The sequence below is a fragment of the Lissotriton vulgaris genome, chromosome 12 (genome assembly GCF_964263255.1).
Source record: "Lissotriton vulgaris chromosome 12, aLisVul1.2, whole genome shotgun sequence".
NCBI classification, from domain to species: Eukaryota; Metazoa; Chordata; class Amphibia; order Caudata; family Salamandridae; genus Lissotriton; species Lissotriton vulgaris.
Window position 1 is genome coordinate 759530941 of NC_141700.1, and position 14214 is coordinate 759545154.

At 48.0% G+C, this 14214-nt stretch overlaps 1 protein-coding gene across 1 annotated transcript in view; it reads right to left on the reverse strand.

The window, feature by feature from the left end:
• The window catches only part of DNAH2 (dynein axonemal heavy chain 2), a 2538822-nt gene that overhangs the window by 1773999 nt on the left and 750609 nt on the right, over positions 1 to 14214 (reverse strand). The window contains exon 22 of the mRNA XM_086946066.1: positions 8030 to 8186. Coding sequence (XP_086802192.1) covers positions 8030 to 8186 — 157 coding nt within the window. The remainder of the gene's footprint in view (positions 1 to 8029; positions 8187 to 14214) is intronic.

Consider the following 14214-nt stretch of genomic DNA (forward strand, 5'->3'; position numbering starts at 1 on the left):
GTTTTCCTAGCCCCTCCTGACTACCATAGAAACACTAATCTGGTCAAGCATAGACTCCGAAGAGATCTCCCACTTGTCGATTATACTGAAACCACATGGGAACAATACACAGATTTCAACAAAGGTTTTTTCCCCTACCTAGGTACTGTTTCCAATAGTAAACTAATCCGTAGATTAACCAGAACCCTCGAAGCAGTGGTGCTTGAGACCACTTCAGCCCTAGGTAACTTAACGGAGGAGCAGTCCGCTATGCGGGTTGTTGTTCTTCAAAATCGTCTCGTTATTGACGTCATCTTGGCAGATAGGGGTGGAGCTTGTAAGGTCATCGGGTCAAGTTGCTGTGTTTTCATCCCAAATAATGCGCCAACCGTGTACAAAGCTATTACACGTCTCCATAAAATTGCAAGTTTAATACATCAGACTCCAGGCACCTGGACTTGGTCCGGTTGGTTCTGGACAACGCTATCAGCCTGGGGGTGGAAGATCCTATCCCTCCTAGGTATTGGCCTACTCATAGTACTCAGTTGTTGCCTGTGTCTCCAATGTGGACCGGCGATTTGCGGCCTGTGTGCCACTTCATGTATTCCACATCCAAGTTCCCATTCAAAACGCGAAAAGCAAGAAGAGCAATTGATGTTAAGTGAACAGATTGATCAATTGATGAGAATTGATGTATCATGAAGGGTCCGTGGGGAACAAGGAGGGAATGAGGAAATATAATTTTTGATCGAGTAGTGTTCCCCAGCGAGTACCCCACCGTCTCCATGTACTAGCTTGCAGTGCATGTGATTTCCCTCCTGTGTCAGCTATGAAGACGCAAATACATTTGCGTCCATCTTTAACATGTCCTCTTTCAGATCCGCCATGAACGGATTGAATATCCAGTTCCTATATATGCCGTGCCACCGTCTTTTTGTGGTACACTTTACACGTTTTTCAGCTCTGGCGAAAGTAGGCCCAGATTCTGCCATTAAACCTTTTTCCTGCTTCCCGACTCTAAGGGCCTCAACCCAGGCTGCCTCTGTACCAGTCACCCCTGCCTTACTCCTTGCGCGGCTCCAGCCCAGCCTTCTGCCTGCCAAGACTGTATTCAACCTTCGAATTATCTGCTCCACTCCTCGAAAATACATTCCTGTCTCGCAGCTCAAGTAAAACATCCTCCCAGCTGCAGGAGCATTGGGCCCGGTCTTTCTGTCTCCGTGCAAGTAACTCATAGACTCCGTTGCCATGGTAGGCCCATGCCCCCTCACCCCGCATGCCGACACGTAGACGCATATACACGCAGACAGTATAGAGTAGTCTCTGCCCGAGAGACCTTTTCCCTTCCAGACACTACAGTTCTTAAAACATACGATATTAGATACGATTTGGGATCAGGTTGATCTGACATCCCAGACTTATGTCTACACTTGTAGTGCTAAGTGTCAAGCCCCCTTCACCCTCCAGTTACACGTCAGATTCACGTCAATCTGCTGCGCGCGCATCTGTGTCATGAATTTCTGCTGACATTGTAAGATTCTCCTATGTATCCACCCATTTTGTGACCTCATGATAAATGACGTCTCTAGTACACGCCTTTATGCACGCCTATTGTAACGCCTTTTTTATGACGTATTCATGTTTTATCTCCTTTTTTCCAGCTGTTACGCCTACTGCCTATTCGCTTAATGTAATGCATTGACTATATATATGTACTTCTGTAAATAATATGTTGTCTGTCTGCCCCTTCCCGAACCTGTGTGGTGACGGAATGGTATGCCACCTTGGCTCGAGCCAATAACCCAATTCCTTTTACAGGAATAAAACCCTTTTGAGTTAACCTCAATATCCCGGATTTTGCCTCTTATTTCTCTGAGTTATTCTTATTGATTATTGATTATAAATTATGCATAGGTAATCGATTTTACCACACGAGCTTGCTCCACCGTGAGTGTCCTTGGTTTAGGAACGGGTTTAATTATAGGTGGTACTGAAGAGGAAGCTAGATTGGTTTGGGGTGCGGTAAGTTGTGGCATTGGGTCAGCTGCAATAATGCCCTGGTTTTCCAGACTTTTCAGCCCAAGAGTGGCCAGCGCAATAATGCTCTTCTCCATTTCTAACAAGTTATTTTCTATCCTTGATAGTCTTAGGTCCAGAGGTGACAAAAGTTTTTTAAGTGTGTCCCAAACCACCTCTATAAATTCTTTATTGTTATTGGTTAGCCGTCTACTTCAGGACCCTCGCCTGTTGTGGTATTAAGGAGGGGAATAGATGGATTTTTTCCCTGTCCCTCACTACATGACTGGGTATTAGGGGTAAACTCAGCTCCAGCATAAGATGCTGTGATGTTATTTATGGGCAGATCTTTTGGAACAGCAATTTTCGCTTTCTTACGGAAATAAGCTGAGCGAGAATTGCGTTTCCTCTTTGGTTGTTTGCCACTGGAGATATTATGAGACAGATTCGGGAGAGATACAATGGGAGCAGGGATGGGCACACTAAAAGGTGTCGATGGAATATCCTCATCCTCACTTCCTGAGGCAGGTACGGGAATAGCCGGGGTCGGTGAATGGTGAACATCTACCTGAGCGACTATGCAATGTAGGCGGGCTGGGCGCTCAGGGGTAACAGAGGTGGCTATGTGGCCTAGGGAGGATTTCTTGGAAAGTGCAATTACTTGGGACACTCTTCTTGCGGCATCTAGTTCTAGCGAGACCCGGGTTTGGAGCTTAGATATTTCTTCGTCTATGGCTATGTTAGTGCGGGTTATAAAGTCATCCATGGGGCCACTGATCAGTGACCCACGTTTAGAAGACTTGCTACGGGTTACCCTTGGATCCATAGCACTAGGGCACTGTGACGAAGATATATCAATTTCCCCTCAGTTAATGATATAACTACCAAGAATATTGAGCCTAGAGGGGTGGGCCAGTCCAGTCCTCTCAGTCCTCGAACGGCCTCAAACAGTCCCGCCCTTGTCCCGGGCTTCTCCCGGCGCCCTCCCGCGCGCTCCCGCGCAGCGGGGAGGCTGTCCGACTTTTATAGTTATTGGATTGGAGGCCGAGGGGGTGGGGCCTGCAGGGAGAGCAGCCCAGATGGAGACGGGCGCGCGTGGGCTCCTGGACCTTGGAGTCCCCACGCTACTAGCTCGCAGCCCTGCCGGTCAAGCCAGAAACAGGAACAGAAACACCCCTTGTAGAACTGGTCTGGCCGCTGCTGACCGCGAAGCGGGACCCGCGAAGCGCGTCCGGCGAGGCGTGGCGGCAGCAGCTGGCTCTGAGGGCTCCCGCTGGTCAACAACTACAATCCTTCGTCCCTTGATGGCAGCCGGTTGGTGGAGCAATCCGGTGAGTTAGGGGCGCGGTGGTGCTTTCAGTGTTCAGGTGGGGATGGGGCCGGCAGGGAGAGCAGCCCAGATGGAGACGGGCGCGCGTGGGCTCCTGGACCTTGGAGTCCCCACGCTACTAGCTCGCAGCCCTGCCGGTCAAGCCAGAAACAGAAACAGAAACACCCCTTGTAGAACTGGTCTGGCCGCTGCTGACCGCGAAGCGGGACCCGCGAAGCGGGTCCGGCGAGGCGTGGCGGCAGCAGCTGGCTCTGAGGGCTCCCGCTGGTCAACAACTACAATCCTTCGTCCCTTGATGGCAGCCGGTTGGTGGAGCAATCCCATGTTTGAGGTGAGAATAGGTACCTGTCTTTTAAAAAGTACTAGGTTGTGCTGAGCCATAGGGGAGAAGGCAAGGGTATGTAGCAGTACAAGACCACATGTGTAGTGCGTTGCACTGTGTAATGAGCTGACAAAGTAAAACGTTTCTCCATTAAAGCCAAACCCCTGCTCCAACCTACACTTCAAGAATATGAAGCACTGTTGGATAAATAAAAGACCACCGCCAACTGGACAGAAGAACTACCAGGTCTCACTGATGGATAGCCCACTGTCCCCAATCCCAATAGAACACTGGAGCAAAGTAAATACTTCTTCCGAGGAGTTTCACTATGTAGGGGCCAATGCTGCATGCCCCACTACACTGCCCACCCCTCCCCTTTATATGACCCTATAAAACCATTTTGTTTTGTGAATGATGACAAGATTTGCTCCAACAAGGGGGGTGCTACTTCCAAAAGAACAGGCCACCAGGCATGTCAGTTTTTAAGAGAACACTCTCCTGGTTATGTGTGCCAGGTCTCACATAGTCCTCTTTCACTCTGTATTAAGTCGAGGTGGGGTACGAGGCGCTCTGCACATCATCAATCAAGATTGATTCCTAATATGACAGTGGTTGAGAATGTTCAACTACAGAGTTTCAATGGTGTGCGTCAAATTGTTATCAAAAGGCAAATGTTTATATGGCCTGGCATCATGTCTTTCCTCCACCCAAAGAAGAATATTTGGGACTGCAGCATGATTTTTAGATTGGAGGGGCAAAGGAGCATGTGAAAAATGTTCATATCTCCAAATTTCCTTTTAGCATCCTCAAAAGATTTTTGGTTTTTGCTGAACTAGTTTTGTGTAAACCAGGAAGATCATGATTTGTCGTGATTCGCAGGTTGTCGTATCTTGTTCTCAACCAAGGTGGTCGATTTCAGATCTGTCCCTTTAGTTCACAAAATAAGCAATCATGGGCTACTATAATATAGGGTTGCAGTGGGGCCCGCCTGGCGGGGGCCTCTGCAGAAGCACCCTATGTGCATATTCAATTATTATGATTGTGGAGAGTCTTCCACTAGGTATCAACGTCAGCAACCCCTTTTCTGTGAATTTCTCAGGAGGGACACTTGCCCAGTTCTCCAGAAATCCCCCAAACCTTAATTTGTTTCTTTGCATTTCACAACCAAGCCTCTAGTCCCCTGAACGCCGCAGGGAGCCTAGACACTTCAGTCGGGTTTTGACTATTTTTTTTACATCCAACACCCTGTCCTCAGCCTTCATGATTGTGTCCGTTGCCTGCCCAAGGTCCTGCTTTAGCAAAGTAACATCAGAGCCCACTGCACCAACTTTGACCTCAAGGGCTTCTGTGGGAGAAATGATAGTCAACAGGATTGTAGCTGTCTCCACTGTGATGCTTAAAGCCAGGGCAAGCTGCAAGAGTGCAGTGCTGATTGTATTTAACAATTCTACTTGGTCCAACCTTCCAACGTGGGCATAGCGGTCTATGGTGCCTGCTTGATGGCTTGCGAGCTTTTGTCTTTAGCCATTGCCGATCAAAGAAGCAATGAAAGTCCCATCCATGAGGAGCTTCATGAGGCCCCAAGACAGTCGGCACGATCTACAAGTCCAAGGCTTCAGTACGTCTAACTGACTCACCAGCAATCTGAGCAGGGGAACCGACTGGAGGCAGCACAAGCAGGCAGGTAATAATCCCAGTTAAGCACACAGAGGTACTCCAGCTGCGAGACAAGAGGAGCCACTCAGGGAGGAGAATCAACGGTTATGAGCTAAAGGGAGGCATACGGCTAATTCCACATCTAATTCTAAACCAGGATATGCGTAATCTGAAACATCCTAGGGTCTCCAGTGCATTCCCCGACGCAGCATTTTCTCCTACCCATCATCTGTCCAGGTCAGTCAGTTGTTTCTGCCCCACTATATGGCGATCTCCACTGGCCTCACTGCATAGCTCAAGCCTCTGTATATGTGGCAAACGGTCCAGGGTACAATCTGCGGGGCAGAGTGGGTTCAAGTCTTGAAATATGCACCTTCCTCCTGGCTTGCCACACAGTGCACATATGTGGCAAGGCCACTCCTGCTAGAGTTCAGCAATGTACACTTCAGACGGGGACCCCTCCACCAAGGCGACAAGAGTTTCATAAATTCTCTCTGTACCATCCCCAGCCTGACACTCCAGGTGCCCTTAGGGTGGCTCATGGATTCCTCCCAAGGGGCTGCAAACAGCTGTAAGTCACTGGGCACTGCCGACAGTCCCTGCGAGAGTCCCTGAAGGTCCAGTGATCAGGATACCAAAGAGGGGAGAAGAGACCCTGCATCCACCACAGGGGTTGACATATGCTCAATGGGCCAGGGAGCCCCCAACACACTCTGTGGCCTCTGGAACGCAGAAATCTCTCCCTGAACCTCCTCCTCCATACCAGGCCACGAGCCTAGTCAGGCCCTGAGGCATCCATAAAGTCCTCGGAGGGCCACATCACGATCTAGGCACCGGTCCAGGATGACCCCAGCTTTGCTGTCAAATCCTTCATGCCACAGGGTCAGGGGCTAGGTGAGCAGTGAGATTTTAACGGGCAGAAACACGACACAGGCTGTGTCTGCCTTCTTTGGCAGAAAGCCATGCCTCTAGCCAAAGCCAAAGCACGTGTAATTACCTCCTCCCACAGTCAATGAACTGAATGAACCTGGAGCGCTGAGTGGTGTTGTTGAACTCTTGCTAAGCCTTTCTTTAAGTATTCTGGATGCTATTTACTGTTCTGCCAGAGAAAGGTCTCATAGTTCTTCTACACATATTTTGACTGGTTCTTATTTGTACACTAAAGTGAGAATCCTTTTTCAAAAGTGGCCTGCGTTTCATGAAGGAGTCACTCACAGAAGAGGGGTGAGTGAGTAGAAAATAAATCCGGTCCCATTAATACTAGGGGAAGTTGATTTTCGAAGTCTGGGAGTAAAACAAGGTGTATCATTAAGCACTGCTAGGACAGAGGATACAGGAGAAGCCGCTAGCAAGTCTCAAGATGCCTAAGCCAGAGGATTCTGAGCCAAGGGCTGCTGGGGTCCTCCATCTGCGGTGAAATTCATTATCCCCTAACAGAGGAAAGTCTCCTCAGAGCAAGTCCAGTGATTTATACAAGCGAAAGAATCCAAAGGAAAGAAAGATATAATTGAGATGAGAGAGGGCCCAGTGAGTTCTCTTTCATTTCACAGGAATGTGACCATAGTATGCATGGATAAAGAAACTTTCACTGAAGTGGCGAGCACAACCCCAAAATAATCAAAAATTAGAGTTATAGGGATTGGTGCAATTGCTGAGACATCTACCCATGGAACCCTAAATGATGCAGGCATCCTAGATCAGCATAAAAGAGCTCATACCACAATGACTGCTGGGCAGGTGCCTACGATTGGGACCAGCCAAAGTCAGGATCAGACAGGCTCTGTGGGTCAGAACAAAGTTTGGAAAATATCCAAATAATTTATCTCTGACCTGAAGAGATTGACTGATACCGGGTATCAATCGAACGAGAAAAACAAGGTAGTCCAACCAAAAAAAGTGAACCCACTGAATTGCTCCACCCGAACAGGATTTCTGAGGGAGAGAGAAAGAAAGATGCGTGCAGAGAAAGGGGCGAGCATGAAATTAGTAATAAAAGAAATGATATGGCAAGAAATTGTCAGAGAAAACGTAAGTTTATTTATCACATTGTGGATGGAAGTGCACAATGTATTTAATTATCAGAATTCTTGCTTTTTCTTTTCTGAGTTGTATTTCACCACTGTCCTTAAGCATATTAGTGGTGTTTCATTCATCCCACACACTGGCCAAACACTCCTCAATAGATGCTCAGTCATTCCCCAAAGCACTGTTCTTGTAACACTTTGATGATGAAGTCTAATTCACGGCTAATTTTACTGACCTTAAGCAGAGGGTCAGAAATTCCCAGTAAAGGGTCTCACACAGCTTGTTGGATGACTAAACTATTAAGCAAAAATGGTAATTTATGCCTCCTAATAAGGAACATCCTGTTTCAGTATTATTTTGCTGTTTTTCCATATTACCATATTGTCTTTTTGGGCAAACGACTCATCTCATTAGCACAAATGTAAATCCTTAATCCAGAAATCAGCAATTTAATTTAATTAAATAACTTCAGCAACACCTGCACAGCACCACATGGCCCTTCATTTTGTAGAGTTTTTTTAAAAATCTACAAAATATGAAAAGATGGAGATTTATGTGGCAAATGTGCTAAATGAATAATGATGCTAAAAGTGCCTAAGAATCACGTAATTCCAGTGGCCTTGATTATCCGAACACCCTAACTATACATGCATTAATATAACCTCACAAGGGCACTACTGATCACGGAATTCTGAACTTACTGTTTCATTGATGGCTACTTCGTATTTTTCCAAGATTGCAAACTGCTCATGAATAGGTGGAATTTGTGCTTCAATCTTTGGCATCTCGTTCTGTAGGGTCTCATGGAGGCGTAAGCTTGTACCCAGCTCATCTAAGGTCTGTGGAGGCCGACTGACCCTAAAAGCGAAAGCACAAACCACAGCATTGCTTTAGTCGTCATTTTCCAGTGAGCAATTAACAATTGGAGAAGTAATGTTACTGGTGATTACATGGCAAAATCAATAAGATGCTATCCCTTCTTCCCTGTATTGGCATCTGCGCAGCACACCCTTTCCTTGTGTGGGCATGGAGCCTTCAAATTGGTGCTGTGTTAGTTACAAAGTACCCACACATAAAGATAAACACTTTGGTCTCAAATAACCTGAACTCTCTCCTCATCCTGCTTGACACTTCTCATTGCAACTGCAGGTGAATCCTGGTCTCCTGGCTGCTGCACGCTTTTCCTCAGCCACACCCTAGATCAGTGGCTCTCAACCTGTTGTCAGGGGACCCCTTGGTGACCACAAAGTCTACTCAGGGGATCTGCGACAGCTTAGAAAATTAAATATTATTAACAGATTGTTAAATGATATATAAATAAAAAAGCAAAATCTACAATTGAACATTTTATGAACATTCTGTAAATGTGAAGGAATTTGAAATTGGAGGCTATAAAGTAAGTTAATATCCTCCCATTGATCTGTGGGACCAGTGCAGTTTGATCACGTAGAATACAGTATGAACGATGAGTGGCCTCTGTGTATTGTTTTGCGGTTCAAATCATCGAAACTGCTCAGGCCGTGGGTCCTGGGCTCCTAGAAATGACTCAGTGGCGGTCCCAGGATGCTAATAATGATTTCGTGCGGGTGCTCGGGTTTCATGGGTGGGCAAATATACAGATTCTGCATTCCGTTCACTTAAAACTGTACTAGCAAATTAAAATAACTATGGTATTATGCCAAATTTTTTAAATTGCTATTCATAATCATGGACACTTACTGGCCTTTAATTTAGCCTAGTGTTAGAATGCTAACTGAACCTTTGACAGTCTGGATCCAGATCACATAGCTGCTGAATTGCTAACATGTGGCTCAATTGAAATTCATTTACCGCCAGCTATTTCAAAGCCTTCAGACTGAACAACCTTGCCTTCCTCTTCCAGTGCTGTTTTAAGCTCACATTTACTAGTCAAGCTACTTTTGGACATTTCTAAAGACCATCCATCAGATACGATTCTCCTTAATATCATTCAAAACGATTATGGATAAACTGTAAAACGTCAAAGAAACTGCATGAGATGGGACACCACCTTTGTTTTATGTTGTGCTCACCTAGCCCTTATCTGGCCAAAAAACAGAGGTTTAGCTTTCAGCCATGTTCCATCCCCAATACCTCTTTTTTTATAACATGGCTCTATTGAGGTTTAATCATTTATCTTTTTATTATTTGCCAAGGTAACGAATATGCTACTTACCAGTATGCATCTGTTCTTGGCATGTAGGGCTGCTGACATTCATATCTGTGCATAGATTGCCGCCTAGTGTTGGGTCCGGATGATTGCACATTGTTGTCCTGGAAGAGTCTTCGAAGTATCACGAGATAGGTGGCTCCTCCCCTGGACTACAGTGCGCATGGGCATCGACTCCATCCCCAGATTGTTTTTAGCCATTGTGGCCATGATGGAGTGAAACTCAGTGAATGATGACCATGCTATCAGTATGTGTGAATACTGCAGCTGCTACAGGCGCCGGGGAGGAGGGCGGGCGATATGAATGTCAGCAGCCCTACATGCCAAGAACAGATGCATACTGGTAAGTAGCATATTCGGTTCGAGGCATGTGGGCTGCTGAATTCATATCTGTGCATAGAATACATAGCAGTCCCTCCATAAGCGGCGGCCGCCCGTGCCAGCTGCAGCAGTTTGAAAAAGTGTTTTGAGAACAGCCTGCCCTACATCTGCCTGCTGTTTGAAGTGCACATCAACACAGTAATGCTTAGTAAATGTGTGTGTGGTAGACCATGTGGCTGCTCTACATATGTCTTCCAAAGGAATGTTTCAAAGGAATGCCATAGAGGCCCCTAACTTCCTGGTGGAGTGGGCTCTTGGTGGAATGGTAAGAGTGCGTTTTGCTTTTAGATAGCAGATCTGGATACATTTAACGATCCATCTAGCAATACCAGCCTTGGAAATGGGGTTACCTTTGTGCTGTGGTGCAAAGGCGACAAAGACTTGCTTAGTTTTCCTAAAATCCTTGGTCCTATTGATGTAATACATTAGGGCCCTTTTAACGTCAAGGGTATGGAGCATCCGCTCCGCCAGTGACTCAGGATTTTGAAAGAAAACAGGTAATTCGATTGTTTGGTTGATGTGAAACTGAGACACAACCTTGGGTAGAAATTTAGGGTTAGTGCGTTAGCCTGAATTAGGCTGTGCTGTGGCCGCCAGAGTGTCTATGGTCGCCCCCAGATACTGCCGTACGTGGGCGGGCTGGAGATGGGATTTTGGGTAATTCAGTGAGAATCCCAGATCGTGCAGGAGGTGAATGGTGTGGGACACATGGTCGGCACACTGCTGGGCTGACTTCGCTTGGATGAGCCAGTCGTCCAGATAGGGGTAGACGTGGATGTTCTGCTGTCTCAGATGTGCCGCCACCGTCGCCAGGCACTTGGTGAACACCCTGGGTGCCGTGGTGACCCCAAAAGGCAAAACCCTGAACTGGTAGTGCTGGTTTTGGATGGTGAACCTGAGGTATTTTCTGTGTGAAGGGTGTAGTGGAATGTGAAAGTACGCATCCTTTAAATCTAAAGTTGCGAGAAAGTCCCCCTGTTGGAGCAGAGGGAGCACCTGCTGCAGTGTTAGCATGTGGAAGTGCTCCGACAGGATGTAGAAATTGAGGGGCCTGAGATCCAGGATGGGCCTGAGGGACCTGTCTTTCTTCGGAATCAGGAAGTACAGGGAGTAAACTCCTGTGCCTCTTTCCTGCATGGACACGAGCTCTATTGCCCCTTTTTGCAGCATGAGGTTGACTTCCTGCTGCAATAAGTGCAAGTGCTCGTCCGACATAGGACGGTGCCTTGGGGGTATGTTGGGGGGAGTGGATGTTAACTCCAGACAATAACCAAATGGGATAAGCTTTCTGACCCACCTGTCCGTGGTGATGGATTTCCACACGGGCAGGAACTGCAGGAGTCTCCCCCCGACCGGTGTTGTGTGGTCGGGGGGTAGTGACACTGAGTCACTGTTTGTTGGCGGCAGAGGACCTGGAGCTGTTGTTGCCACGTCCTCTGCCCTTGGCGCTGTTGCCGCGATATCCACCACGACTTTTGTTGGCATAAGTAGTCTGGGTGTTGCCTTTGTAGAACTGCGCAGACTGTGAAAGCTGACCCCTGGAGGTGCCTCTGGTATTGGAGCGACAAAAGGACCCACCCCGAAACTGCTGGGACTGCAAGGCACCCATGGATTTTGCAGTGTCAGTGTCCTTTTTCATTTTTTCTAGGGTGGTGTCCACATCCGGGCCAAACAGGTGATCAGGGGTGACTGTTTGGTTCAAGATGGTGGTCTGTATGTCTGGCTTGAAACCAAAAATTCTTAGCCAGGCATGTCTCCGGAGCATAACACTGGTGTTAATAGCGCGCACAGCGGTGTCAGCCGCGTCTAGAGCGCACTTTATGGAAGTGTTGGAGATCAGCTTCTCCTCCTGGATTAGCATCTCAGCCCCCTCCTTATATTGATCAGGCAGATGTTGCAAAAGGGTCTCTAGGGTATCGTAGTGCGCCCTGTCGTAACGCGCTAGGAGCGCTTGTGTGTTTGAGATGCGCCATATGTTAGCTGCCTGCGCCGCAACCCTCTTCCCCGAAGCCTCAAAGACCTTGGACTCTTTGTCTGGGGGAGGAGCATCACCCATAGTCTGAGAGTTGGCCCTCTTGCGGGCATTCGAGACGACCAGGGAGTCCAGAGGCAACTGTCCTTTAATGTAAGTTGGATCAGTGGGCGCCGCCTTGTACTTTTTGTCAATCCTCGGGTATTGGAGCGACGAAAGGACCCACCCCGAAACTGCTGGGACTGCAAGGCACCCATGGATTTTGCAGTGTCAGTGTCCTTTTTCATTTTTCTAGGGTGGTGTCCACATCCGGGCCAAACAGGTGATCAGGGTTGCCAAGGTAAAAAGAATCGGCGTGGACACCTTCGCCGGTTTCTCAAGAGGCTTTGCAGGCGGGGGGTTCTTAAGCTCGGCTGCTGCGGTGCCTTCCCTTATGCGCTGCAGGGACTCCGTTACCTTCTTCGTGAACGCGGCCGATGGACGTGCCGGTTCGACGGAATCCTTCGAGGACGGTTTCGGAGTGGAGTCCTTTAAGGCCACTTTCGGAGTCGACACACTTGGCGCAGGCCCCTTGGCTTTGTCGTGTGGAGGCGGTGCAGAGAAGACCTTCGGGTCATCGGGCCGCTTCTTTGGGTCCGCATGAGACTTCCTGGAGTCGTCGACAGGCTTCTTGTGGTCGACTCGACCCTTGCCGGCGTCGATAGTTTTCGGCGTCGATGCCTTAGCCTTCGGCTCGGCCATTTTGACTTGGCCCTTCGACTCGACGGCCATCTTAGGTTTCTTCGGCGCGGAGTCCTCCGAAGTCTTCGAACCGACCAATGCGATGCGCACTTCCGGTTTCAATATCTGCCCTTGCGCAGCATCAGGCGTCGAGACCGTAGGTTTCACTTTCGGTTTTTTCACCGGGAGTGACTCGGTACCAATGTTCGTGGCCCGAAGGCGATCCCTCGACCTGGGCCTTATCGATTGGCACGGCCCCAGAGTCAGTTTGAGGAAGCTCCTCGTCCGAGCTATCCTCCATGGCCCCTAGGGCACCGTCGTCGTCTCCTACCTCCTCGACGACTTCTTTGTTCTCGAAAGCCTCGGCCTCAGCGTCGTAGTCTTCCTAGACATCCGACGCGGGGTTAGACTCTGAGACGTCCAGGATATCTTCATCCTCGACCTCCCCAGCATCGAAAATGTCCGTAGGCGCCGTAGCAGATTGCTGGGCCTCCAGGCGCGCAGCTCGACGGAGCTTGAGTGTCTTCTTGGACCGGAATCTCGAACAGGCCATACACTTGGCCTCATCGTGGTCCAGCGACAGGCACTTGTTGCACACCGGGTGGACGTCGATGTGTGGGTACTTCGAGTAATACACCGGACATCTCTTGAATGGACTACGGTCCATGATGGATGGTCGATGAGTCTGGAGCGTCGACAAGGCCTTCCGCGCCGAAAGCACGCGGAAGTACAGAGCTCGGCTCGGAGCCGAGGAAGTTGTTAAGCCGAACGCAAGACAATACTGACGCAATACTAAAGACCTTTTGGTCTAGAGGAAAGTTTACTGTTTCTTTATCGATTCCGACAAGAGGGAACCAATGACATCCGAACCCAATGGTGGAAAAAAACAATCTGGGGATGGAGTCGATGCCCATGCGCACTGTAGTCCAGGGGAGGAGCCACCTATCTCGTGATACTTCGAAGACTCTTCCAGGACAACAATGTGCAATCATCCGGACCCAACACTAGGCGGTGATCTATGCACAGATATGAATTCAGAAGCCCACATGCCTCGAACGCCTAAGACTGAGAAACAAAATGTCAAAGTAGTTAAGCCCAGTCAGCCTATCTATAGTCAAAAACAGAAAGACCTCCCCTAGAACAATAATTAAATAAAAGGCACACACTCTAATCTTTGATACAAAACGTCATCATTGTCCCACACAAGAATTAATTATTTGAAAAACATTAGTCTGTTTATTATTATTTTACTGAGATTTCTCATTTGTAGATCGTTCTAGGGGAGGTCTTTCTGTTTTTGACTACAGTCTTTTTTCCCTGCTCCCTTCCCCTAGCATTCATACCCAGGGACCCTCGTGTGTTTTTGACAGTCAGTCTATCTAGCCTGTCCATTTTCCTACCAACTGTTTCTATGCAGGATTTTAATGGTCATCAGCTTTGCCTTGCTTACTCCCCTAAATCTGATCCAGGTGTTGTTCACGCCATCCTCTCAAAATTTTTGTCTGTACTACTTCTTTTGGTAGACAGAACCCACCACAAGTGGTAAAGACATGACAACTGTTTGCAATATAAAGTGCAACAGAGGATCTTTTATCAAGTTTGAGTAGCCTCCATCAGTAACACTG